This window comes from Drosophila simulans, chromosome 3R, assembly GCF_016746395.2.
Source record: "Drosophila simulans strain w501 chromosome 3R, Prin_Dsim_3.1, whole genome shotgun sequence".
Classification (NCBI taxonomy): domain Eukaryota; kingdom Metazoa; phylum Arthropoda; class Insecta; order Diptera; family Drosophilidae; genus Drosophila; species Drosophila simulans.
In genome coordinates this window covers 23,952,355-23,978,569 of record NC_052523.2, presented here as the reverse complement: position 1 = coordinate 23,978,569, position 26,215 = coordinate 23,952,355, and the positions used below count along the sequence as shown (strand labels likewise).

The 26,215-nt window shown below is 46.0% G+C and overlaps 1 protein-coding gene across 2 annotated transcripts in view; it reads left to right on the top strand.

The window, feature by feature from the left end:
• The window catches only part of LOC6729881 (leucine-rich repeats and immunoglobulin-like domains protein 1), a 120,372-nt gene that overhangs the window by 74,322 nt on the left and 19,835 nt on the right, over window positions 1-26,215 (top strand). For both annotated transcript variants that reach the window (XM_016174548.3, XM_016174549.3), the window contains exons 4-7: window positions 12,878-12,991; window positions 19,716-19,916; window positions 25,086-25,226; window positions 25,826-25,957. In XM_016174548.3, the coding sequence (XP_016036646.1) occupies window positions 12,878-12,991; window positions 19,716-19,916; window positions 25,086-25,226; window positions 25,826-25,957 (588 nt within the window). The remainder of the gene's footprint in view (window positions 1-12,877; window positions 12,992-19,715; window positions 19,917-25,085; window positions 25,227-25,825; window positions 25,958-26,215) is intronic.

Genomic DNA, 26,215 nt, shown 5'->3' with positions numbered 1-26,215 from the left:
TGGAACGTGAAATGGTCGCTTTATTGCATTAGCAACAGTTTGCCAGGACATTCGATGGCAGCGAGTGCTCGTCATCTTTGCCATCATCTTTAGAGTCATTAACATTGCCAGTCATCCATGGCCAGCGTGCATTACTCCTCGGTTCCCCAAGCCCCTCCAACCCCCAGCCCCCAGCCCCCAGCTTGGATCCTTCATACGTATATCCTTCGACATCTGCGGTAAGTGGCACACTACCTTCCCCTTTCCAAAGCCCCCCCCTGCCCCGCACTCCACTTTTGTGGCCAACTAATGAGACTTTGCTGTTCGAGCGCGTGCAGACAGGAAACGGTCCTTTGTAATTGCCATATGTGGTAATGGTCGTAATTGGTTTTCCTTTTAGAGATTTAGTGACTTTTGTATTGGCCATCGTACTTCGCACACTTACACACTTACAAGCACACATACAGGCACACAAGAAGAAACTCTGGCTGAGTTTCATTAAATCTTGGCGAGTCTTAAATGTCGCTCGGTGACAAACAGGGAATTCGTTTTAGCCATTAGCCAGCGGGCTAGCAAGTTAACAAGCGCCAAAGTCGCCAAGTCTAACACGTGACTTCGTGTCATTTTGCTGAAATTTGGCGACTGAGCTGAGCTGAAGGAAAAGGTCGCTGCCAGGAGCATTTTGCAGCTCGGCGTCTGTCGATATTTATATGGCCGAAAGTGTCGTGCTTTATTTTCCCCTACTCGGTAATTAGATGAATTATGAAAGTGGTAGGAGTTTGCCATATGGGAATGGTTGGGGGGGAGTGCGGCATTCCCTTTTCTGTGTCAAGGTTTCACGAATTCAGGCATCCCGACACACGAACACGGACACGCACACACACGCACTCGCATTCCATTCTTCTGACGGAAACGGAAGCATTTGCATTCGACTTTACAGAGCGCCCAAAAGTATGCCATGCAAACGTGGCTCAGGCTTGCTTGGAACGCTTTTGCCCTCCTTCTCGCTGTCTCCTGTTTTCGTCCTTTCTCTCCGGTTGTGTTGTTGTGTTTAGGCTTTGTGCGGTGGGCAGGACTTAAAGGCATGTCCTTGCCCTGCAATTCACAATTTAATTTTTAATTGAATTTTATTTTCTTTTATTGCCTAGGACGTAATTGTTTCTTGACAGTGTCCTCGACTGCTCAGTGCGATTAAATTAATTGCCAAACTTGGGGCAGCAAACAAAAATTAATGCATGAAATATGCTACTTCAACAAATTTGTCGGAAGCCCCCAACAAGAGCACCAAGAAATTGAATTATAAGAGCACTCCAACAGGCAATGTGTATATATATATATATTTTAAGAAATGCAGAAGGAATTTCGGAGACGTCTAGGAGCATTTTTGACTTTATTCCGTACAGTTTGTACAGCCAACTGCTTCGAGTGCCTGTTTTTGGCTGTGTCCTTGCCATCCTGCCATCGTCATCATGACGATCATTGTACTCTGTTAGGCGAAATCTAATAAAATTCAATAGAATTAATTTAATTTCAAGTCTTCGCCTGTGCGAATTCAAGTGCAGAGGTCAGAGGCAAAGCTGCCTGCGTGCATAAGTATCTTTGTCTGCTCGACTTGTAAAAAAAAAAATACAAGAAAATGGGAGGCGAGTAAAATACCAGCAGAAGGATATCCCGAGATGAAAAACAATACAAAGCGGCGGCTTGAGAGTAATTTGCTGCGGTGCTGGTGGAAAAAGGAACCTGTAGGCGCTTGGCATTCCCATAGACCAAAGTGGGCAAAGGCGGTTAGGAGGCACACACACACATGCTTAGCAATTGCCATTGTCTGGTGACTATACGGTTTGGCTTGGGGTTTTTGTGTCTGAGCCGGCAAAAAGCGTAAAAGCAAATTGAAAATTTAACCTCAGGTTAAAAGCGCTAGCGACAGTTGAGTTTAACGGCATTAAGGCCGTGCTAAGCTGTCGGTAACACACACATAGCCGCACATGGCCACACACGGCCACACACAACCAAACACGCCCAGACACCGCCCCCGGGATTTTAAGCCGAAAACCGCCCACAATTGTCTCCGAGTCGAATGTGTTGTGCAATTGTTGTTGGCTTTTTGCTTAGGCGGCAGCATCTGCTTTAATGCCAAAATCGTGTAGTTCATTACGCAGATACGCCGACTACGCAGTCAGGCAGCCGCATGCTGAAAATACGCTATAAATTTCAAGAGCCATCAAGATGATTACTTCCTGCCAGCGAACATAAAAAATAAGTTGCAGCTCGCAAAATAAACAACTAACTATGGCACTAAAACTTGCTCATATCCTGAGCACATCCGTTTGCCGAGCAACGCATACGAGGACGAACATGGGCCTGCGAAACAGGATTCATCTGGTTGTGAGGCTTCCTTCAGCTGGAATTATCACATAAATCACTGGCGGCAGCAGTAGCAGAAACACCAGCAAAACTCGAGGCGAGAAACAATGAGCAGCTCTGCTCGGAGGAATAGCAATAGCAAGGCCAACTTACAAAAGAACAACATTAAAAGTTTCGCAATCGCGTAATGAGAATCTGCTTTAAAACTTGCGACAGCCAAGCTACAACACGTAAATTGCCAAGTATCTGAGAGTTGAAACTTAATTGACGCAAAAATGTACACAAACTCACGCACGTCTTCCCTCGCAATTAAGCCAGGTGGAGTTGGCAATGTGGCTGAAATGCTGGGGCAAACTAAAATGGGGCCACGTGAAATGGCTGCCCAGTTTTCAGTAAATAATGCACGTAGTCTGCCGTTGCAGGTTGCAGCAACCACCTTTATCTGCCGGATAAACTTTTATTTACTGTGAAATTCAATTTAGTTTTTATTTCGGTCGCTCGGTCGCTCGGTCGCTCGGTCGCTCGGCTCCGCCGCTTGTTGATTATTGCCGAGCTGAACTCCGTCTGCCAAGGAGCAGGGATAATTAAATGCAAAATATATCTTATATTTATTTCGAGGCTTATGCAAATGTGGTGCTGTGCTGAGCCGCAAGATAGTAAAACTTTGCAGGCATCTCCACAGCGCTCATTACAATATTTGCATATACTTATTTGGGTGGCAAGGGGTTTTCCAAGTCAGTTGATAAACCATGACGCTCACGCAAGTTTGTTGCCTGCGAGAAACTATGGCAAGTGGAAAGTCGAGAGCGTATCAATATCAATAAAAATCACACTTTGCAACTTGAGCGATAAATTCAAACTGCCATTTCGATACTTTAATCCCAGGGACATAATGTCAGCCCTGATGACGACGTGATTTCATGCAAAGCATGTAGCCAGGAGAGCCATGAGCCCAACAAGCGACGGCCAGAGACCCGTCATGAAACCCAAGGACTGTAAACAATTGCCCGGGTCGTCTAAACAACGCCCCGATGGGAAAAGCGAATGAGGCTGGGGTCACGGCTCGCAAGGAAAAAAAGGGAAAACTGCAGAGGAAAGCTGGAAAATAAAAACTGCTGCTAGGCCGAGAAAAGCGGGGCACAAAAAATGTGGCCCAATAAAATCAAACAACAGACGTGATGCCATGATGCTATAGTCGATGTCGATGTCGATGGCCGATGCTCGATCCTATCCCGATGCAAAAGTGCGAGAGAATCAATTGTGTGTTGACATTTTTATCAGCACACTTGGAGCGGTGCGTGCATAGGCATTTCGCAAGGCCAAATATTTCGGCACATGGTCATGGCTGCCGGGATGCCAGGACGCCGGGATTCCAGGAGCAGGAAGCAAAATCAGTGCCAGCCGAGTTGGCCATGACAATGTTGACCCTTTTTTGCGCTACATCAAACGTGCCCGGCTTGGGGCTGATAGCTTCGTTAGATGAAAGGTTCGACCCGGTCGAATTATACATGTAAACACACGAAGAAAGTCAGAGTGTGTGCACGGCAAGAAAAAGTTAGAGAAAAATGAGAAGAGCACATGTGAGAAGGTCAATAGAGGAGGTTGAATTGTGTGATAGATTCGGTCTTTGCTAAAGAAACAGCTTATCGGGATTGCAAGTATGGAGTATTAAAAGCTATATGTATATACTGGTCTACTACCCCCATTTCCCTCAGTGTGGCCCTGCGAATCAGCGGCAGTTGTAAGTTGTTTATGGTAGTGGCATGCTGCCTTTATGCTAATGCCGTGTGCGTCCCACGTGGCGTATGCGTGTTCTGCCTTTCAAGTTTGATTGGGTTTTGTGGCGGCGGAAACTGAATCTGGCAAAGATGCCGAATCCGATCCCAATGCCAATACCGTTGATGATGAAACTCCTGTCAAGGCAACCGTTTAATTGTGCATCATAAGCCGCTTACTTAATTATGGCATTCGGCTGTTGGCGTAATTAAAGGCGAAGTAGTTGGATTGCCGTTTGCCGTTTGGGTCTAGCCGAATGGAATGGAATGAATAAAATTATCGTGCGAGCACAAAGCCGTTTTCCGTAACTGCTCGGAGAGCCATAATGAGATGTCTGTCTGTGTGTACTCGAGTGTGCGTGTGTGTGGGTTTTCGTCCTGACAACCGCTGTGCATGTTGGGGTATTAGTGTCAAAGGCAACCATTGACAGGTCGAGCTCATCAAGGAGTCGAAGGAAGCTGGCTGATTGCTGGCGATGCCGCCGATTGTTGCCACCGCCTGTGGTTGCCGTAAACTTAACGGCAAACAATTATACACACACAGGCGCACACACAAGCTGCAGGCTCTCACACGCACACGCACACACACACAGACACCCACAGTCGAACAGTGGGAAAACAGCCGCAGGTCCTTGCCATCTCCGTTTGCATGCAAACACATACGCACACATATACACAAATAGGGCAACACACCGCGCGTTGTTGTCCTTGTAACACTTAAAATTTAGCACCAAGGCTGTTTGTTTGCTTATCTCACTTGGCATCTGATTCCCCATCCGACCCGTTGATCCCCTCGCATCGCTTTAACCCGCTCATCTCATTTGTGTCTGTGTTTGCCAGCCACTCTCTCCAGCTTTAAGTATCGCTTGCCAGCTATTACGACATTGGTGCGTAATTAATTTTACCCCCTCCCGCCGTTTTTCATTCCCTCCCATTTAGCCACATAATATACATCAGCTTACTCTATGCACTTGCCTTTGTCCGAGTGACAGTACAAGGTTAATTTCAGCTTAATGTCACCAGGCGACTAAGTTATGTGGCCACTTAAATTCCCAGCGGCAGCATTGTCAGCTTTAACCCACTCCTCCTCCTTGCACTTGGCCCTGTCGCATTTTTCAAACATTTCTGCTTTGTCTGCTCTATGTGGCTCTAGCTCAGGCCTTTGTTGAAGAATTTAAATGGTTGGCCTGTTCGTAAAAAATGCACCATGTCCTGGCACTAGCACACACATGCACTCTGCTAGTTATCGTCCTTTGTGTCACTGTTGACGGATGCACGCAGCGAAAAAAGGATCTAATCTAATGATAAAGGCATAAATCTTTGATTTTCAAAAACAAGTCAAGGTTGCAAGAAGTAATGTATAAATTAATTATACTTCTCTTCTGATTACTAGAACATATAATAAGATCATTATTTTTATTTTTCCGAGTGCATGGATGTGTGAAAAAGGACCCGCATTCGGAGCTTATTGAGCTTGTGTTGGCCCAGTTCAAGAGCAGCAGCTTTAAGAGCCATCTCGGGCGATTTCCATATAGTTATGCAATCAGTCGCACATACGGTAAACTGCAATTGATATTGGCCAGCAGCTGCCGAAGGATATGAGCGCAATACTTCCACACAGAGGTCACTTTACCCACACTAACGCACATTCTCACATATACATGCATACACAAACACATATAGATTTTCGTCCACAATTCCGCTACCCTAATCCGATTTGTTTCTCTTTGTGCGTTGTTTTCATCTTTGTTGCTTTTGTGGTCGTCGCCATTGCTGTTGCTCCTGCTTTTTCACACTTTATGCATTCTATTTTCCACAAACACACGTGCACTGGCCAACAAAAACGAAACAATGCGGCAAGTGTAGCAACAACAGAACGGACGAAACAAAAAGCCAGTTAGCGAGTCAACAGGAAGGACGATCGGACATCCAGGACACACAGTCAGGAATCGCATTATATACGGCATATATACGATTTACCCGGTTCGCACACCGCGCGAACCGCGCTGATGAAAAGCCTGAAAAACGCCGGGAAAACCTGGAAAAAGCTGGGAAAACCTCCTAATTAAGTTGACTCTGCCCCGCCAGCTTTCCCCACCGTTTTTTTCTACGTCTTTTTTGTGCAAAGCGAAACGAAAATTAGGCCACGACCCCCGAACTCAGTTCGTGCTACACCGGTTCGCCTTTGCCACCATTTTCTTGCCTTTTTCACCTGCAGTTGCACCAGCACACACACACACACTTGCACTTGCACCACAGCCATCGACTAGAAAGTGTAATACATTTTTTTTGTGCCGGCTGGCAGGTTGCTGAAATTTGCATACACGCATTTTTCAAGCGTTGCAGAATTTCCCGGTTCGCAGCAGCAGCAAATCGTTAGCTACATGTCCGGTAAATTCCCACTTTTTTTGCGCCAGCGATTTTGAAGGCAATTTATTTTGCATTCTGGCCTAGACCTCGGCAAACAAAGGGGCATCAAGAATGCACCCCGAATGATGCAAGTTTAAAGCTTTTCCCTGGCATCGGCACTCTTTTTCCTTCAGCCGTTCCTTTTTCTGTTCGGCACATAGCGCGAGGAAACTTTCTCCGCTGCACGTGCAACATGTCACATATTCCATCGCACTTCAGTGAATTAAACAGGGGACTCCATGCGAATTGCTTGTGCAGAAGTTAAACATGCCACGGCAGTGCGAATTGTGTGAATTTCATTTGACGCCACGAGGAAAATTACAAAAATTTCATTTGACACGCAGAAATATTTAATATGCACAGGCAGGGAGATGCGGAGCAGCAAGGAGCAGCCGGCGGTGTCCTTGTCTGAAAGTCATGATATATTCAAATTCATTTCGTTGCGCATTAAACGGCTAACAAATAGCATGAATTTGCAGCATTTTTCGGCGACATCCCACTGTTCGCACTTCCGGACTGCCAGAGTGCCGGAGTGGCGGCGTGGCGAAGTCCTGGTCCCTGCATAAATTATCGGTCCGAGTCGAGCTGATTTTTATCATTTTGTTTACCGAATTCAATTTCGTTTTTATCGCATGCAATTTACATGCTGCCTGCTGTCCATTTTGACGTCATGATTGATGTCCTATGCTGGCGACAGTCAATTATCGTCAATCACGGGGCTACAAAACATCCAGAGCAGCAGCCCAGAGGTACCTCACGTATACACGTACACAAAGCGTAGAAAAAGTGCGAAGTGCTAGGAGGAAGCAACATTTTACTTCCGTTGCTTCGCTCTACCCATGCTGCATTACTCATACGCACCGTTGGCAGACAGGAATTCGGTAATAACTTTGATTACTCAATCTGCCCGGCAGGCGAAACACTTTAATACTTGAAGGTGGCACCCCTTGGCTGGGTTATCGTGAAATTGAAATCATTGCCGTCATTTGGAAACCATTACGTATGATATATGCGCTAATCTGATATGCAGGCACACACACACACATATACACAGCATGGGTGAATAAAAATGTCACCGAGAGCGGCAACAACAATCAAAAAATACAATTTATACACAAGGACCAAAGGCAAACTAAACTCGTTGTCCTTGCTCCAAAGGATACGCGCGAGTGTGGCGCGCCTGTGTGTGTTTGTCGCGCTGTGTTGCATGCAACATATTCGCTAAGTAGCTGGCGGATGGCGGAGGTGGCTGCTTTGCGGCGCGTGATCCTGCGAAAAGGTTGCCCGGGCAATTGAGTGTGAAAATTTTGTAGGCATAAGCGGAGCGCCAGGAGGTTGACTAATGCACGAGCAGGCACTCAACTGGCGTGTCGAAGTCCCTGCCGCTCCGGCTCCTTCCTGGTATCCTTTCGGTATCCCGAAAGTTGCTCTGACAGCGCTTATGAGGCAGGTCAAGGGACACAGGAGCAGTGAGAGCAGCAGGAGCAGCCAGGTGACGAAGCCGTCGACAAGTCAATAAATATGCTTTCAGATATTCATGGGCGACATGTGCTCGAAACCGAAACCAAAGGCGAACCAAATCCGTAACCAGAGCCGAAAAGAGAGAAGAAGTTCTGGGCCGTAATCACGTGGCGACGACACTCGCACACTCGCATGTTATTACGTCAAATGCAGAGGGTCCTGCCAGACGTCACAGAGCATTGACATTGATTTGTTTTTTGCCGTCCTGTTATTGCGCCTGTGCTGCGTCTCACTTATTTTCGGGCATTGTAATACGCTTTTGATTTGCCCAGAAATTCCATTTTTCACAATTTAATGCGCATTTCGCTACGTGTTGTCGTCACTGGGGCCATCTGGAACGTGCCCGGAGCCCAGAAAGGATCTAACCCATACCCCCCCCGCAGGACATCTATCATAGCCCGAGCATTTGTCACGTGAGGGACAACGTGATTTCATTTTCCTGTCGCCATAAAGGTGACACATTGCATTCGTCCTGCTCCATTTGTTGCGTATTAGTCTAAGTAAGAGTGTCTGTATCTGTGTATCTGTGTGTCCGTGTATCGTGTATCTCTTTTCGTTGCCCTTTAAATGATACGCTTGTATCCCGACTTAATAAATACTGAATGCCCTAACAGCACACAAGACAAAAAAAAAAGGGGAAGCGCACGAGCAATTTATTCAGCGGTCGAGAAGCGTTCCATTGATTTTCGTGGGCCCAGGCGCAGGATAACATGTTGTTAAACCACAGGAACGCGAGCAAACAAATTACCCACAGCAGTTGGCCAAAAATTGTTCAACATAACTTCAGATTTTATGGCCCACATGTGTGCGAAAATGGAATGGTGGTGGTGCATCGAGAGTGGCGGGGCATGTGGGTATTCATTGCGGGTTCCAGCGGTGGAGTTTACTATCAGTTTGCCGCTTGGCCAGTGTGGCTGCGAAATTAGTGCTTCACTGCCTCACTGTTCTGGTCCTTTCTTTTCGGCTCTATTCCATTCTACTAACCTGGCCAACAAGCATTTTGGCCCCCTCCTTTATCGCCTGCAGTTCAACTTCGCCGTCTTTTGCGGCTTGGCCAAGTTTCATGTCAAAAGTGCACTCCATGAATATTTCACTTGCAATCACATTGTTTTCCCGCTAACTTTTTAGATTGTTTTAACATGTGGCGGAAGTGGGCGTGCCCCATCGGCCGGGGGTGTGGCACGTAACGTTGCAACAACAGTATCAAACTTTGGTTTTCACTCAATTTTGGCAATGCTTTTCGGGCTTGTGGTCTCCACCTCACAAACGACCCCCAAGAGCTGTTCGAAAATTGTGTGTTGATGCAGGAGAAGAATAGATGTGGATGTGGAAGTGCACGATTAGGGCGAAGAAAATTAACAATTAAAATATGTAAAGGAAGATTAGAAAAGTATGCTTATATTTTATAGATCAATGGGTATCTAATACTAATACCCATAACAAAGCAGAAGATATTTGATAAAGATCCTTTCCTCCTAAAGATTTTCTTCGGGATTACCGTTCGCACCTGTAATTTCTCGCAGTGCATCAATTCCAGCGCCACTCTGTGTGTTTGCTGAGGTAATCCTTGATTCCCTTGTGCTAAATTTGCCAGTTCAGTTCAGTGCTGTGCAGTGCAGTGCAGCTCGGTTCGGTTTTATTCGGTTGGGTTCCCTATCGCCTCGCCCGTCAGATTGCATTGCCTGGCTGCCCTTTGTGCTGGGAATGGAGCTCTAATAGTGCCGGGATGGAGCTGTGATGGGTGGACTTTGTCTGGCCGAAATGTGGGAGATTTATGCAGACGTCTCTGGCCGGCCAGCTAGCTGGCTGGAATAAAGGCCACTCGGCATAAGTAGCCGCTCAAAAGATATTGCGTGTTTGCCTTTGCCAACTGCCATGAAATGCACCTGTTAGGATCTGCTCTTTTGGCGCTCTATCGGGGGATTTACAATGTTGGCTTAAAGTTTTTCCCGCCCAACGCAGCGTTTAATGAATTTCCAGTTTTAACTTTCTCATCTTTTTTGTTTCACATTCATACTTCTACTCGCTCCGCTGTTTGTCCATTTACCCAGTTTGCTCTAGTGCGCCGGCAAGCTGGCGCCGTTTCATTTGTCGCACTTGCATCTCCGGCCCAGAAGAGCAGAATAGCAGAACAGCAGAACACCAGAGCAGGTGCGTCCCCGAGCCTCGAAATTACAAGAGTTGCAGCAGATGTTGCAGGAACTGCGAACAGCAGGAACACCCAGCCATTTTCTATATTTTATGCACTTTGCGTGCTACCGAAAATGTTACATTTTTCGTGCTTTTTTGGGGGGAGGGCATTGCGCCGGGGCGTATTTGATGAAGGTCAGCGGGCGAAATGGGTGCTTCCGGTTGGGAGGGATGGGCATGAGATGGGGCGTGGCCTGTTGAAGTATAAAAACTAGTTTGATAATTTTCTGCTCAAATTGAATATTTGCAACTGTATGTGAGGAAACTTTTCTTATTCTCTGCGAATAACTTTAATGGAAAAACTTTGAATATCAAACCGCAAAAACAAAAAATCCTGCCCATGAAGCGGGAAGCGGGGTGGGTTCGGAAGCGGGAAGCGGAAAGCAGGGCCCGGGGCGACCTAGAACGGCCACTAAAATTGGAAAATTGAAATTGAATTGTAGACACAGACATGGCAAACAGGCGAACTGGCGACCGAACTGACCAGACACAAATAGAGGACTCCCAATTCAAAACGAACTTCGACTATGGTTCAATGAGTGCACATTCACCTCTGGGGAGCGGAGGATGAAATTGAAATCAAATAAATATGCAGGAAATATTCCTGCGGCACGTGTGAGTGCAAATGACTGAGGCTCGACTTTTGCCCCGAACAAAATATTCTTTCATCTATTTTCTTTTTCATCTCAGCTCCCCTCTGAATTTTCCGGGGACGCGGATCAGTGCCCAAGTGGCACAAAGTCATTTGGTTTATTAGCACTCGAATGGCAAATCCCAAGACAACAAGCAGGGCAGGAAACCCTTGCCTCGCATTCCACGGAGGAGCAACTTGCCTCCTCTGACATTATTTCGTTATTATCCGCATCAAGGACTCGATTGACAGGAGCACAGGCACGTGCTGCCAACGCCTTTATCCGGCTTGCGAAAATATTGTCACAAGCAACGAGCCGGGCTCAAAACAGACAACTGACTAGCCGGGCTACAAAAGAAATTATATTTACCAGGCCAGAACGGCACAAGGAAACAAGCGAGAAAACAAAACACAAATAGGCAGGTCAAAAAATAGGAATAGGACAAAGAAAAAAAGCCGAGTCTTGCGGAGTCCTGAGCACAAAAAGCAGCAGAGGAATCAAATAAAGTGCCAGCAACATGGCATCGAGGGTCGTGCCAAGTCCTGTCGCCTGACAGGCTCCACTTTTTCGCAAGTGCGTGCTGCTGACTTTTGGCTTTGCTTACCTACTTTTTCGCCAAAGTCAGAGTTCTGCCTAGAGTCCTGGCCTGTGCTTCCTGCCCGAATGTTTCCGCAGCAGATAAATACAACATTTGACACTTCATTATTGTGCCCGCAGCGTAATCGAATCAATTCAATTCCAGGACCTTGGCTGGCCACGTCAGGCCTTGTCATGGTGTCAAAAGTGCTTGGTCTTCGCTCTTCGCTCCTTCGCATCCGCACTCGCAGGACCCTCCGCAGGACCTCCAGCCCCGCATTCATTGTTCATCGCTCAGAGCCCTAAGGCTCAAGGCAGCTTGCCCTGTTGACACATTCGCTTAAACGTATTAAATTGTTTGCCATCGCCTTTTGGCATCGTCGTTTTCCTCGTCGCCGGCGCTTTGTAGCTGACGCACAGTTTTTCTTGTTTTTTTCCCACCCAGCACTTTCCACTCCCGATTTTCCCGACACTCGACGGACGATCCTTGATGGCACTCCGCTTTTGCGTGCGACTCGGAAGTGCGGCCAGCATAGTCGTATCTGTATCCGCGTTCTGTCCTGTCACACTAAAAGTAATCGATTACCTTGTAACCGGATATGAGCGTATCCGCTTTTCGGGGCGATTTCCTCCACTCCACTGCCTCTGACCCACTGTGACCCGAAAAGTTGGAAGTTGGATAATTTATGTGTATGTGTGTGCGGCATTTAATTGAGTTTAATTGGGGCTGGCCGCAATGCCTGGCTATTTATGCAATAATCATTGTTTAATTACAAAACCAAATAAATACCCTAATGCCCAGGCATGCAGCAGGTCCTTTGATGTGGTCACCGTGGGCCTGAATAAATTATGCAAGACACGAATTACCTAATACGCAAATGCACCATGCATCGCTATCTGTGCGTGCCGGTGGGTGTTGGCAATTGAATTAATTCAGGGCTCACTTGGGGCTTAGGCCCAGAAAGTGGGCTTTAATATTTAAGTGCATTTTAACACTTTACACTCGCACAGACAAGCTGCAGATACAAAAACTTAACCCACGCCCACACTCCCACACAAATGCCGAGATTGACATATAAAATTGATTAGCAAATCAACAGCAAGTGCATTAAGTTATTCGCCCATCCCCGGCAACTTCTGGTGTGTGTAAATTTGACAAGTTTCATTGGATGGGCATAATAAAATGCACTTTATGAACTTTCCGACATCTGACAAATATTCTTAAATGCACTAAACCAATTAGCCACACATCTGACCATCCACAAGATGTTGTGTTGATCTAGATGACATCGTCCATGGACCGAACATGTGTGCGTATATGCACACACACGTCGGTCAGGCCGAGTAATAATATTTTGAGTAATTTACTTATATTGCGTACGAAAATACCAAAAGGCATTTCATATTAAAATTGTGTCTCCTCTCTCCCAGTTTCCGCCCAGAGCATGATGACCAAGAACGAGCCCATGTTCATATCACGTTCGGAGACATTCAAGTTCATCACCGGCGAGACAATAGTGCTGCCCTGCGAAGTGGCCAACACGGGTGAGTACAGTATATAGTAGTATATAGTCCCAACACTCCCCTTTTCCGCCCATTTTCCGAGCATTTTCCATCAGGCATACCGACACGAGCTGATTCACCCACGCAGTTTGCATTTAAATGCTGCGGTCGAAGGCTCTGCCATACAAATAATTAAGCCGACATTATGCGATGGCCACAACTATGCATTAATCCCCCCAACAGGACTAAATTTCATCCAGCTGCCGGGGCACTCCGACCGCAGAAAAACAGGAGCAGCGGTCGAAACGGACGGCCAGATGTCCATCCAAGACATGTGTAGTGGTTACGGCGTTTTTGCTGTGGTATCCTGCCCTCCATCCGTACATCCTGCCACCCTTCCGTGCTTCCTTGCTTGCGCTTCACTCAAGTCTTGGCATTTGAGCCGTGGTCTGGCCATGTACGTTTTTCAATTTAAATGCGGTCGTGTGTGCGAGATTATTTGTACATAACAGGGATTTAGCATAAGCAACAGCATGCGAGGAGCAGGCAATTCGAATGAAAAAGCTGTGGGTGGCTGAAATAAAGCTGGGCAAGATGGTCGAAACTTGTGCCACTCGTCGGGGACAAAACGCAACATAAAAACTCGGACCCAAACACTTGGAATACATTTTATTCGTGCACTGAGAAAAAATCTGAAACGATAATAAGTTCATGGATTTCAACCAATTCCTTGCCTTTTACTTAATATTAGTTTACTAGGAAAGGATTACTTAAATTTGGATTTCTTGTTGCAATTTTGAAGTGTTAAGTACATAGAAAAACCATTCTCCAAGTGCACAGGACGTGTAGGATGTCTCCCCTTATGTAGATGCATATGAGCTTGAGACGTTTATAAGAAAACGAATACAGAACAAAGAATTTCATTTGCGTTTCTCTTGCACTTGATTGCCTCCGACAAGGACGAACTCTGCAACTTCGACCAGGATGCTGGGACATAGCTACCAAGGCCGGGCCAGGATGAGGACGAGGACGAGGACGAAGATGGAGCTTGAGCTGGAGCTGGCAACGCAGGCGATGCGATACACAGACAATTTCTGCAACAAAATTATAGCTGCGGGCATTTGGGTACTAATAATAAAAAAGCATGGCTGAGAATAGAAAATACCAGAATAAAGCACAAGAAAGTAAATACATAAACGGGCAGGACACGCGGCGTTGGAGGGGAAAAATAAATTGCCTGGGCGTTTGGCATGGTTTGGTTTACTCTGCACTTTTGCCCCGCTGGCTTTGTCCCCTTGGCTAATGCGGCATTATGCTAATAAAGTGCCCATACGACAATTTCATTACAGCCATTGCTCAGCTCGCGGCTTACTTGCGCCCTTAAACGGAATAATTAAAAGCGAAGCCGCCGCGCGATTTCTTGTTTTTAATGTAGCATACTTTATGGGGCCAGGTCCTCTGAAATATGATTGGCAACGAGTATCCGGCGATTTAGCCTGATCGCGGGTGCAGGTGAGCCGGAACACATCCCTTTTTATGGCCGCGAACATAAAGTGTAAAAAAATAATTGATAGAATTTTTAAAACCGCACTAAACCGCCGAGACTCTCACCCGGCACTTTGTACAATTTATGCGCATTTTCATTTCGTTTTATGCCTTGCGATGCGTACTCGTAAAATTTGAGAGAACGAAAATCACATTCGCACTCATACACTCCACACACACACACACACACTTAAACAGAGACAAAGGGCGCGTGTGAGCATTTCCATATAATATGAAAATGCCTTTAAACACTTATTACGGATCCTTGCGCGCCGAAAGAGTAATCCTTCAGCTCCAGTGGGCCATTTGCCGTTCCCTTTTCCTTTCTCTTACCCATGGATAGTCGTGTCTGAGTGCGAGTAAACAGTGAAACATTTCATCATTATCATTTCATTTGAATTTTTATTTGTTCTTCAATGTCTGGCACGCAAAGTCTGTTTATTTCATTGTCTGCTGCTAGCTGGCTTGCCTGTTTCTTTTGCTTTGTTTGCTTTTGCTATTGCTGTGCTTCTATTTTTGCCTTTGCCACTCTGGTAAAAATAGGATACCCTCTAGAGTGGAAATACTTGCACTTATGCCAGCTCGACAATATCAATTTCGGAAAATCCAAAGACTTCTTTGATCACAAGTGGCAAACAGTTCATACAGACAGTTCATACTGCCAGAGCGTAATTATATACGAGAAGCTTAGGCCTGTGTACAGTATCTCTTTCAGTCACCTAAATATCCTGGGCAGCAGGATGTTTTATTATCCTGGCAAAGAAAGCAAACAAATACAGGTGGCAGGATGTTCTTTTGCGGCAGTTTGCTTAGCCAAATTTGCATGTTAATCCTGTGCCTTTTGAGACAAGTAAATATTATTATATAATTTATTCTTGTAAACTGGCAAAATTGCCAAAAACTTTCTAAATATACAATATGCCGGAAATGGCAAATCCGATTTAATTTTAAAATGCCAAACGCAGCATCAAGAAGCCAGAGTTCTGCAGTTGCAATTTTTAGGCTTTTCCAAATCGGCTAATTAATTGCTCTGGCCATTTTATACGCTGCTCAGTTGAGTTTGTCTGCATGCCAAAGCCAGTGTCGTGTGAATTTTTCATTGCGGTTTCGCTTAAAAACAGCAACAAGGACTAAGCAAACAGAGGGCAAAAACATTTAACAACCGGCCACATGGCTAAATGCCGAATGCCAACTGGTAACTGGTAACTGGTAACTGGTAACTGGCTGTAACGGACTGTGACTGTAAACTCGAATGCAATAAAATTCAAAACACAAAAACCCCGTCATTGCGGCCATACAAACGCTCATTACGCTTTGATGGAGCGTCGGCGCTCGAAACTATTACCCCAGCAAAACGGAAATGGAATCGTACCGCAAAAGTTGAAGTTGTGCAAACAGCAGAACGGACCACTCGACTTGGCATCGTGTGTACTGTATAGTGTATGGTGTATGTATGGTATGTATGGTGTATGTATATGGCTGTGGAGGCAACAAAGTTTCAATATTAATGCCATTTACAGTTCTAATTTCGCTTTTTCCGTGCACACGCACACGGACACCACACTTAACACACTCACACTTACATACTTGCACACACACTTGGGGCAAACATACTGGCACAAAGTTTCGCAAGAAGTTGCAGATAAGTCTGCCCCATTCGCTCTAGTTTGCCTGCGGCGGCTAAGCCGCAACATCGTTTATCTTCGGGGGTCATCATCTTATAATATTGGCCTTTCCGACATGCAATAAATTGCGCTCAGACAAACAACATGTCCGTTGGTCGGCCTTTGGTCCGTTGTTTCCCTGCTCTGCCCGCTTTTCCCGCTGCTCTTTCACACACACTCACACACACACACACTGTGAGAAATCGAGCTCAAGGCGGACGATGGCTGGCATATTGCGCATACGCACAGTATGCCCAGAGCAAACAGACAAAAGGCGCTGCTGCAACAATGCGAGCATTGGCCATATTTGAATTGGTCGTGTATGTTTTTGTGTGCCTGTGCCTGTGCCTGTGTTTATGTGCATATAGCTCTATAGCTATGCATATAGATGTGTGTAGTATCTCTGTCACTGGGTGAAGTGTGGAAAACTAAAAGTTGGCTTTCGGCTGTAAACAATGAACCAGCCGCTATGCCGCTCTGCAGCAGGACGTGTGTGGTCGGCCATTTGTCCAGGAGGAGCAGGCCATGTTTATGTGAGCCCAGTGAGGATGAGCAGGACGTACAAAAACCAAAATGCTTTTACCGAGTTTCCGCCCCACGCCATCCAACTCGTTCATCCTCATCCGCTTGCTCGTGCTGCTGCTCCTGTTCCAGTTCCAGTTCCTATCCTGCTGCCTGATCCCGAATCCTGAAGCCAGGACTTGCCGCTCGCTTAACGGCGCAATTGTTTGCATGTATTGTTGTCGTAATGCCGCCCCCCACTGCCCCCTTCCATTTCTGTGTGCCTTTCTATTTAGTTTAGAACACTTAAACCGGAAATTGAGGCGTTTCGTGTTTTGCTTGTTTTCGTTAGATTGTTGTTATTTTAGTTAACAATTTATTTAGTTGCAGCCAGGCAGCAGTACAAGGCACACACGAACGAGGCTCCTGATTTATGTGTGCCCTTGCAACGGACTAGGATCCTGAGTCCTGCGCAATCTTAGCTTAGAGTCTGCCGAACGGCGACTGCAGAATAATTATTTTTTCCACCCCACAAACCAGTGCTGCCAAATTCATTTATGCAGCAACATGCCAGCAAGGCCTATAAAAATATATGTTCCATCTTTTAATGCTATTAGTTTTGTCCTCGATCGTTATATTACTCCTCTTAAGTGAGAAATCTTTAAAAAAAATGTGAGTAATTGGCAAGCACAATGCAATTTTCCGGTCTATTTACGAATTTACGAAAACGAAACATTTTAAGAACTGGCAATTGAAATATGCTGACAGCTCCAGAACAAACCCAGCCAATTAGTCCGACATCGTTGAAATTAACCAATTGTGTGGCTGGCAATTCCTTCTGGGTAACGAAATAATTGACAGCCTGAGTTGGGCTGTAATGCGAAGGCTTCGCCCAATTTGCAAGTTCCTGCGCAAAAATCGACTTGGCAATGTACCAACTACAACTGACGTTGCTTCATTCATAACTCAATCAAGCGGCTAATATGATATGACTGCACTTTGCCAGCACGTACGTGTTGCAGCACGCCCATGCCGCCCCAATCCTAAGCAGGATCTATGCATGGAGGATACGTTCCAGGCCAAACAGCGCCATGCCCCAGCACCTCGCCATCGACAACGCCATCACCATTGCCGTCGCCAGCCGGGAAGCCTAAAGAATTATACTTTCCGTGCTCTGCGGCAGGGACACCATCTACATATCCCGACCCATCCTCCCTGCCACATCCTGCAACCACAACTCCACCTTCGACTCCTTTTAGAGCACGCTAACGACAGCAGGTGGTGCTCGTTTATTTATTTGTTTTTGCAGTGCACTGCGCCTGCACTGCCTGCACCTCCTTTCAACTTTTCATGGAACGGAGACCGTGTGCCTTGGCTTGTTGATGTTGTTGAACTCATTGCAAATAAATACGCTTTTTGAATGCGCATGTAAATGACTTCATAAGCATTTATTACGGCCCAGCCAACTTGCAACCGAGGTCCTGCACTCACATCCACCGGTGTGGTGTGTGCTTGTGTTTGTGTGCGTACGAGGTGAAATCAATTTGAGGAAGAAAGGATTCGCCTGCCTACAGCTGCGGACAAAATATTATTAAAAGATTATGCTCAAATATGCTAATGCCCTGAGTATGGGGTAAATGGTTAAACAAATTATGAAAAATTCGTTGGCAGTTTTAGGTTGCATATAGACGGACATTGTAAAAAGTTTATGAATTTATTTCTTCATGAAGACATTAATATTTCATATAATTAATTAACATTTTTTCTCAAAATGGAACAATTTCAATGTGTAGCTCATTAACATAAGTAGCTACAAAAATGACTTTAATCCTTTAAGCAGTTGTAAAATCCTTTTGAATCAGAGTCCCACAATTTCGCCCGCAGCTGTTAGTCATTTTCCCGTACCCCGGATCTTTTTGGCAGTGGAAAAGCTCACTTATTCGTCGATGGCGGGCAAAATTGTTTTAATTTTTAATGAACGCCGCTCATCGGCGCCGAAACACGGAAGTCATACATCATTAGTAGCAAATCCGGTAGCTTCAATACACATTTCAATACTTCAGTTCTGCTGCCCCAACTCCGCATCCTCCACCGCTCCCAATATCCTTGCCATATCCTCCATCCCCCCCTTGCCGATCATCTATGCTTTGCACGCGCTCGGAAATTTACATCGAGCAACTCACATAAATTGAAAAAGGAATCACAATTAATGAGTTCGATGAATGCGCCATTGCCATTGGACTGTCGTACGTGAATGAGTGTTTGAGCGTGCCTATGAGTGTATTAGTATGCGCTAGGGTGGACCAAGATTGTCACAGGATATGTTTATGAAAAAATGATATAAATGAACATTACACAGAATATCATGAAAAGGATTTTATTAAATGCAAGTTATTTTCTAAAAGGTTTTGGATTAAGCAGTAAGCAGTATTGAGTATAATAGGAATTATAAATGCTTATATGATGGTTTGCATTTAATGAGATAACCAAGCCTGAAGCTAAAGGTCCACCCTGGCTCTCATCTAGCTGGATGGCTGGCATCCTTCCGCTGGCATCCTGGCATCATGGCAGCCAGGTCCTGCTCCTCCTCCTGCTGGTCCTGCCACAGCTACTGCTGTTGAAAGCATCCGAGTGTCTGACTGCCTCTCATTCTGGCATATGATTGCAAATGCCGCACATTAGCGGATATCAAGTGGGTGTTACTGAGTGCCTGTCTGACTCTCATCCAGTGTTGTTCATGCCGCCTGTCTGCGGTTTATATTCCACTCTGGATCTGCCTCTGGCTGCGTGTGCATGTGAGTGTAGATGAGTGTGCATGTGTGTGTGTGTGTTTGCGAGTCCATGCCAAATTGAATTTCTAGCCTTTTTAGATCCTTTGAAGCGGCCCGTAATTGAGTCATTTGAATTTTGACTTTTCAATTTGCGCTGCCACTGCAACGCAAGCACTCGAATCCGCCATTCGTTTCAATAACTCTCGAACATAATTTATCAATTATAATGCCATAATTCCAGCAGTGATTCTCAAATTCAATCCGCTCTTATTGCTCTTGTTGCAGACACGTACGTTGTGGCCTGGAAGCGCGGAATAGCCATATTAACCGCCGGATCCGTGAAAGTGACGCCCGATCCCCGAGTGCGTTTGGTCAACGGATTCAATCTGCAGATACGCGACGCCCTGCCCACGGATGCCGGCGATTATATCTGCCAGATTGCCACTATGGATCCACGTGAAATCACCCACACGGTCGAGATACTCGGTAAGTAGGCCGGCTCACAAATTTGCCAACGACTTTTCGCCACTTTCGGCGTTTGCATTGTTATGCAAAGTTCACAATCCCAATCACCCCCAATCCAGATTGACGTTCCATGGGAATTTTATGGGCGAAATTTATGCGGCCGGGCTCAAATCACTGGGGCCCCATTGTTAGGCTCCATCATTTCGAGTCTACACTGTTGTGTGCTGGTCAAATTAACATATCCTTACATCCTTAGTGCCTAGTGCTTAGTGCTTTATGCGTCCGGGCCACTCAAATATGCAAAGTAGGTTCGGCTGCAATTTGGCGGCTTTACGGCCAAGAGATTCAATAGAGAGTGGAAATTTGGGCGTTGAAAAAATCAAAACTAATCTGCCATTTGCCCCGGCATCCCTGCTCCTCCCTCCGGAGCAGTGGCTGCCTGGAATTCAGGACGCAGAGAGAGAGACAGAGAGAGAAAGCGAACGGATGCAAATTGCTGCTCCTTTGGCTCCGGGTCCTGCTCAACTACTTCCTGCCGGAGACTGAACCCGATGTGGCTAACAAGCGTGCGACTCCAGCTTTGTCTCTGGCTCCTCTTGGTATTCTGGGTATCCTGGGTATCCTTTTCCTCGCTTTTTCCTCCTTCCTTTCCTTTGGCATGCGTCTTCGACTGGGCTTCTAATCAGCAATGATGAATAATTTACATATATTTCCCCCCAATTACAATGTTGCCCTTTATTTGCATACGATTGTCTGTCTGTGTGTGTCTGGCCAACACTTGCCCTTTAACTGCTCCACGAAAATCCTCGGTGCATGCAAATTGCGATACAATTCCCCAAATCTCCAAAGTGTCGCTGTCTCGCTTTCGCCCCGTCTCCCTCTCTATCTGCCGCCGAGTTCAAACGATTGAAAAATAGTTTTATTGCCGACTTAAAGTCGCTTTAAAATGCGCGCCTGTATGGATTTACTCGCACAGAACAAAGGCCTATAAAAATGCGTATTTATTTTAGCGGCGACAACTTTTTTCATTTGTCATTGAAACTTGGTCCTGCTCCTTGTGGTCCTGCGCCTGCTTACCCAGTTCCCCCAATTCCATCTTCTTTTTTTCCGGCCATCGCCGCAGGCAAACATTAAACGGAAAAACGAAGAAGTGCGAGGAAGTGAGGGAAAAAAGTCGATTATTGAAAAGTTTTGTTTATTTTATGTGTTTATTATGCGCCCAGTTTGCCAAATAATGATCATGGCCAGAAATATTTCGTTTATTGAACTTTCGCAGGCACACGTAAATTTCTCGCCCCGTTTTTAGCCATTCGCTACCATACCAAACCATTCTGTTTCTGCCCCCATCGACCAATCTCCATTATTGTCAAAGGAGAAAACAGGCAAAATAATGCGCTGTCGAAGTTTTTATAGGCTCAGCAGCAGACACGGCCAGCAATGGACATGGACACCCTCCCCAAATCGGATCGGCAAAGTCTGGGCTTCTCCAGATTCAGATTCCCAAATACCCACCATGCGGGCCCGGCTTGTTCGTATATAAATTTCATAAAGTTTGCCACTCTTTGGCATCTCGGCTTGGCAGTTTTTACGAGCGTAAATTACTTTCAGTTTGGCTCACACTAAAGATGAAAAAATAATGTTCGCCGCTGCCAAAGTTTCCGCCGCCGTGGCCGTCGTGGCACTTACAAAGACATTAGCCCGGCGATGGCCAAAAAATGGACCAGCAACGGATAGCCGGCATAGCTGGGATTTCTGGGACTTCTTTGGACGAGCTGGAGGGTCTCTCCAGCAAGGGCCAAAAACAATGGCCGAAAAGTTTGGCCGTTGACAAATCTTTTAATATGGCACGGGCATTAATATCTGGGTGACCCCGCAATAATTGCAGTCCCACTCCCGACCCGAGAAAACATCTGGCACTCTAGGTGAGCTGTATCTAACCAACGTGGAGGCTTTAATATTTGATGTGTCCGCCAAGGTTGCTATCTCTGTTGGCCAGCAGTCAACAAATGGGGTGGAGATCCACTACCACTGTGCGGACAGGAACGGCAACTGTGTCAAGGACTTGAAAGCATTTTAACCGGGCTGCAGCTGCAGCGGGCATTATTCATGTGACGTTTAATAAAACCAATTAGGCCTCGACATGGCCCATCCACAATCCATCCATTAGCCGGTGGCAGGCTGTCGCCGGTTTGGTTCACTTCGGTTCGGTTTGGTTTGGTTTGGGTTTTGGGCTTTTGGTTTTGGGTTATGGTCAGATCAAGCGGGCGGGTTGAATGGATGGCTGGACCAAATCCAACCGCAAAACATTATGTTATGCGGTGGCTGTGCGGTCGGCCATGGCAGCAATTTACACATTTTTATCACGGCCGAATCGGTGTGATTTTTAAATGCATTTCGCGCGTGACTTTAAAAGTGGGCTGGCCAGCGGCCAACATCGGATTGCGACTAGTTTAAATGCCACAACAGCTGGCAATTAGCTGTGTAATTACAGGGTCTTTGTGGGCCGCAAAAGTCCAAGTCAAGCATTCCACTTATAGTATCGATAACAATGAAATCATTGAACCGGAAACCATAATTATTGCACACAAGTGTGTGTGCGTGTGTGTGTGAGTGCGAGTGTGCGGCCTTGAATAGAAAATGGAGCTCGGCTGCCTAATGTGATTTATATGCACAATATGCCAAAACAACTGCTCTCGGACACGGATACGGACACGGACAGGGAGACGGATGTGGCCACATCAGGCGGAGACAGGTGCAGAGAAAGGATGCGGATACGGATGCGGCGGGGGTAGTGGGAGTGGGAGTGGAGGTGGGTTTGAGGTAATAGGAGTATGGGGGGACGCATTTAATTATGGCCAGCTGGCCGACAATAGATCCCCGTACAATGGGCGGCACAACAATGTTTGTACAATAACAAAAGATGCTGGCAAAGGCGGAGAGGTGTGGCATATAATTATATGCCACAAGGACGATAAACAAATGCACGCACACACACAAGTTCCTTGGTTACTTGAGACAAATTACCAACAGGACACTGCATCCAGAGCAACGGGAGCCCCCAATTAAATGCCCGGATTGCTGGGATCTCCAGGCAGCCGCTTAAGTTTTAGCACTAAACTTTATCGGATGCAACAGAATATGGATTTAAATTACTTAACAGACATGCTCCGAAGTTTTGCCGCCCACAAAACCGGCGCACTTAAAGTTTAAGCCTGTATATGAGTGTGTGCTGGGATGGATGGCTGCCTGGCTGGCTGGCTGGCTGGCTGGCCAAGTGGGTGGCTCAGTGGGTGAGGGAATGAGTGGTTGGATGAGCAACTTTGCATGCCACAAAACCAGGACCCAAAGTTGAGCCACCACCACCACCATCCGCCGTAGCTGTAGCTGTTGCGAAATCAATATGAAACAAACTCTGTCAAAACTGGCCGCAACCACCGCATTGCTGCTCCCACTCCTCCCGATTCTCCTGCTCCTCCGGCTCCTCCTGCCATTGCGGCCAATGCGGCGGATGCTTTGAAAGAGCTGCTTATTAAAATTTTTGCCAGCTGGCCACAAAACCAGCGCAAAACCATCGTCGCTGACAGTCTGCAAGATTGAGACCCATTAAGTAGTCGTCATCTGCATGACATTACATGCCGCAATCCACGTATTACAAGCCGCACAGTCGCAGAGCCAAAATCAATTTCAGTCCGGGTATCGGGTATTAAAAGAGCTTTGCGCCCTTTATAAGCGGGTGGAGACATATTTATTGAATTCAATATGCGAGTGTACAAAAGCGTGAGAATATTGAGAATATACCAAACACACACGTAAATGGGAGGGGAGAGTCCTTGCCCGCCTGCAACTTCATTGCGAGTTATCCGAGTCCTTATTCCCGCTGCGCCTTTTGCCAGGCTCATGATTTATTATAGTCTAATGCATATTTTGTGGCTGCAGGAGGACAGAGCGCTCCGCACACGAGCTACACTTGGAAAAGTGACTAAGTATATGCTATAAGGCTAGTTTAAAAATATGTTGTAGCATAATCTTGCACACTATTACAAAATAGTTGCATCTAAAGCCCCAAGCAATGTAGTTAATTTAATGGGAATTCATTTCTTTTTCTCAGTGCAGCTGGGAGCCATGAGCCATGAGCTATTTGTGTGCCCCTCAGTGATCAATTGTAATTTTCTTTCGAATGCAAATATCCTGGAGAGCGAGCGCGCTGCTATCCTTGCTGGGCTTATTTGTTTTGGCCAGAGCAATAGAATATATTATTTGATATATTGCACATCGTGTGTACTTACTAAAAAGAATTGCATCAATAACACATGTTTGTGCGTCCACTGGCGTAGTCAGTGATAATTTGATTGGGTCCTAATCAGTTATGCAGGGCTGCCCAGCGCAATCCCCTTTCGTCGGCGCCCCTGGAGGCCGTAGATGGACTCTAATTTGATATGTATATTGAGTCCAATACACATATATGTACATATATGCATGTTTATGTATTGAAGTGTCTCTGTGCGCCTTTTGGTTTATTGAGCTGTTGATACTCGCACTTAAATGTGGAATTTTCTGGGGAAAAGCAAATATCAGCAAAGTGTGTGCCAAATGAACGAAATCCCCGAGAGCTTCAGCATAACAAAGAAACATGGTAAAGAAAAAACAACAAGACTGAAAAGTATAGTAAAAACAAAAAAACCAACTGCTGGCCATTTAGTAGGCCCAAAAACAAAAAGGACGAAATACTACAATGCCTAAGAAATGTCCATAAAATGTAATGAAGCCGTCGAAGGCGGCAGCTGCCGTTGTCCTTGATTTAGTCGCCGCACAGCAGACATAATTTTTAACAGCTGCAAAATAATGCGGCCACAAATATAAATAAACGCCGGTCCCGAGTTAAATCAAACTATGCCCCAGTGGGGTCAAGGAATGAAATAAAAAAAAACAGAAAAGGGGACTTCTAGGGGCACTTGCCCAGTCGAAGTCCAAAGTTGGAGACGCGTAAATGCCGTTTTCTCTCATTCAATTTGCATTCGGAGCGCATTTATTTATTCAAATTGTGTGATGTCCTTGCCCAGCCCCACTTTGCATACACATTTTTGGGTGGACAGCGGGGACACTGGGACCACTGACCATTTCTAATGTGTTTTTCTACTCTCTCACTGTGCTCTTTTCGTTCTTCTTTTTCTCCATTTTTTTGCCCTCCAGTGCCGCCGAGGATTCATCACATTAGCACCGGCGGACATTTGCAAGTCAAGAAGGGCTCGTCGGTGCGCATCGAGTGCTCGGCCACTGGTAATCCAATGCCGAATGTGACTTGGAGCCGCAAGAATAATATTTTGCCCAACGGTAAGATTGCGCATAAGTGCCAGGACGAGTGTGCCGTGGCCCAAAAAGGATACCCGCCAAACAACGGAGCAACCAGCACAAACCAACCAAAGGCCACGCAAATTAAAATCGTAAAGAGCAGCAAAGGACGACGCGGTGGCGAAAACGTAAATGAATACAGTCGTAAAAGAAACTTTAAACAATTTCCATAAAAATGGAAAGTCAAAGAAATTATATTTTCCGCCCCGCTTTCGGCGACCGCTTTGCTCGTCCTTTATTATTAAATATAATGCTCACTCCGCCGGCAAAATCGCAGTGTGTGAGAGCGGCTGCGTTGGTGGTTTCTTCGTTGTTTGGCGGACAACAGAGCCTGACCGTGGTGAAGGAGGACTTCTGCCGGACATCACTGTCACTTGGCCGCACGTTGATTCTCCGTAATTGGCTCTGTCATTTCTTGGGCTGCGGACACTCGGACTATCGTACTATCGGACTCGCGGACAAACGGACAGCTGAACTAACGGACAACCGGACAACCAGAAGCGTCTTTGGATGTCCGTCCGTGTGGCGGCGGCCTTATTGGGTTGCATTTTTCATGCGGTTTTCATGGCTCTCCGTTTCAGGCGAGGAGAAGCTCCACTCGCACGTCCTCTCCATCGAGAATGTGGATCGGCACAAGGGCGGCGTCTACATATGCACGGCCAACAATCGCGTGGGCCAGCCCGCTTCCAGCCAGGTCGTGCTCCATGTCCTGTGTAAGTATGCCACCCACATCCATATTTAAACACTGGAAAAAACAACAATATATAAATAACAATATCAATTCGAAATATTTTCGAAACAAGCCGAGTACATATCCATTAGTCAAACTGAATAAAAACGTCTCTTTTAGTTCGAAACAATTTTGTAAAAAAAATACTATAGGTAGGGTTTTTTTTTCATAGTAAATATTGTATATTCAAACTGTTTTTTTTTCAAGTGTAGGTACACAATGGCAGCGAAACGAATTAATT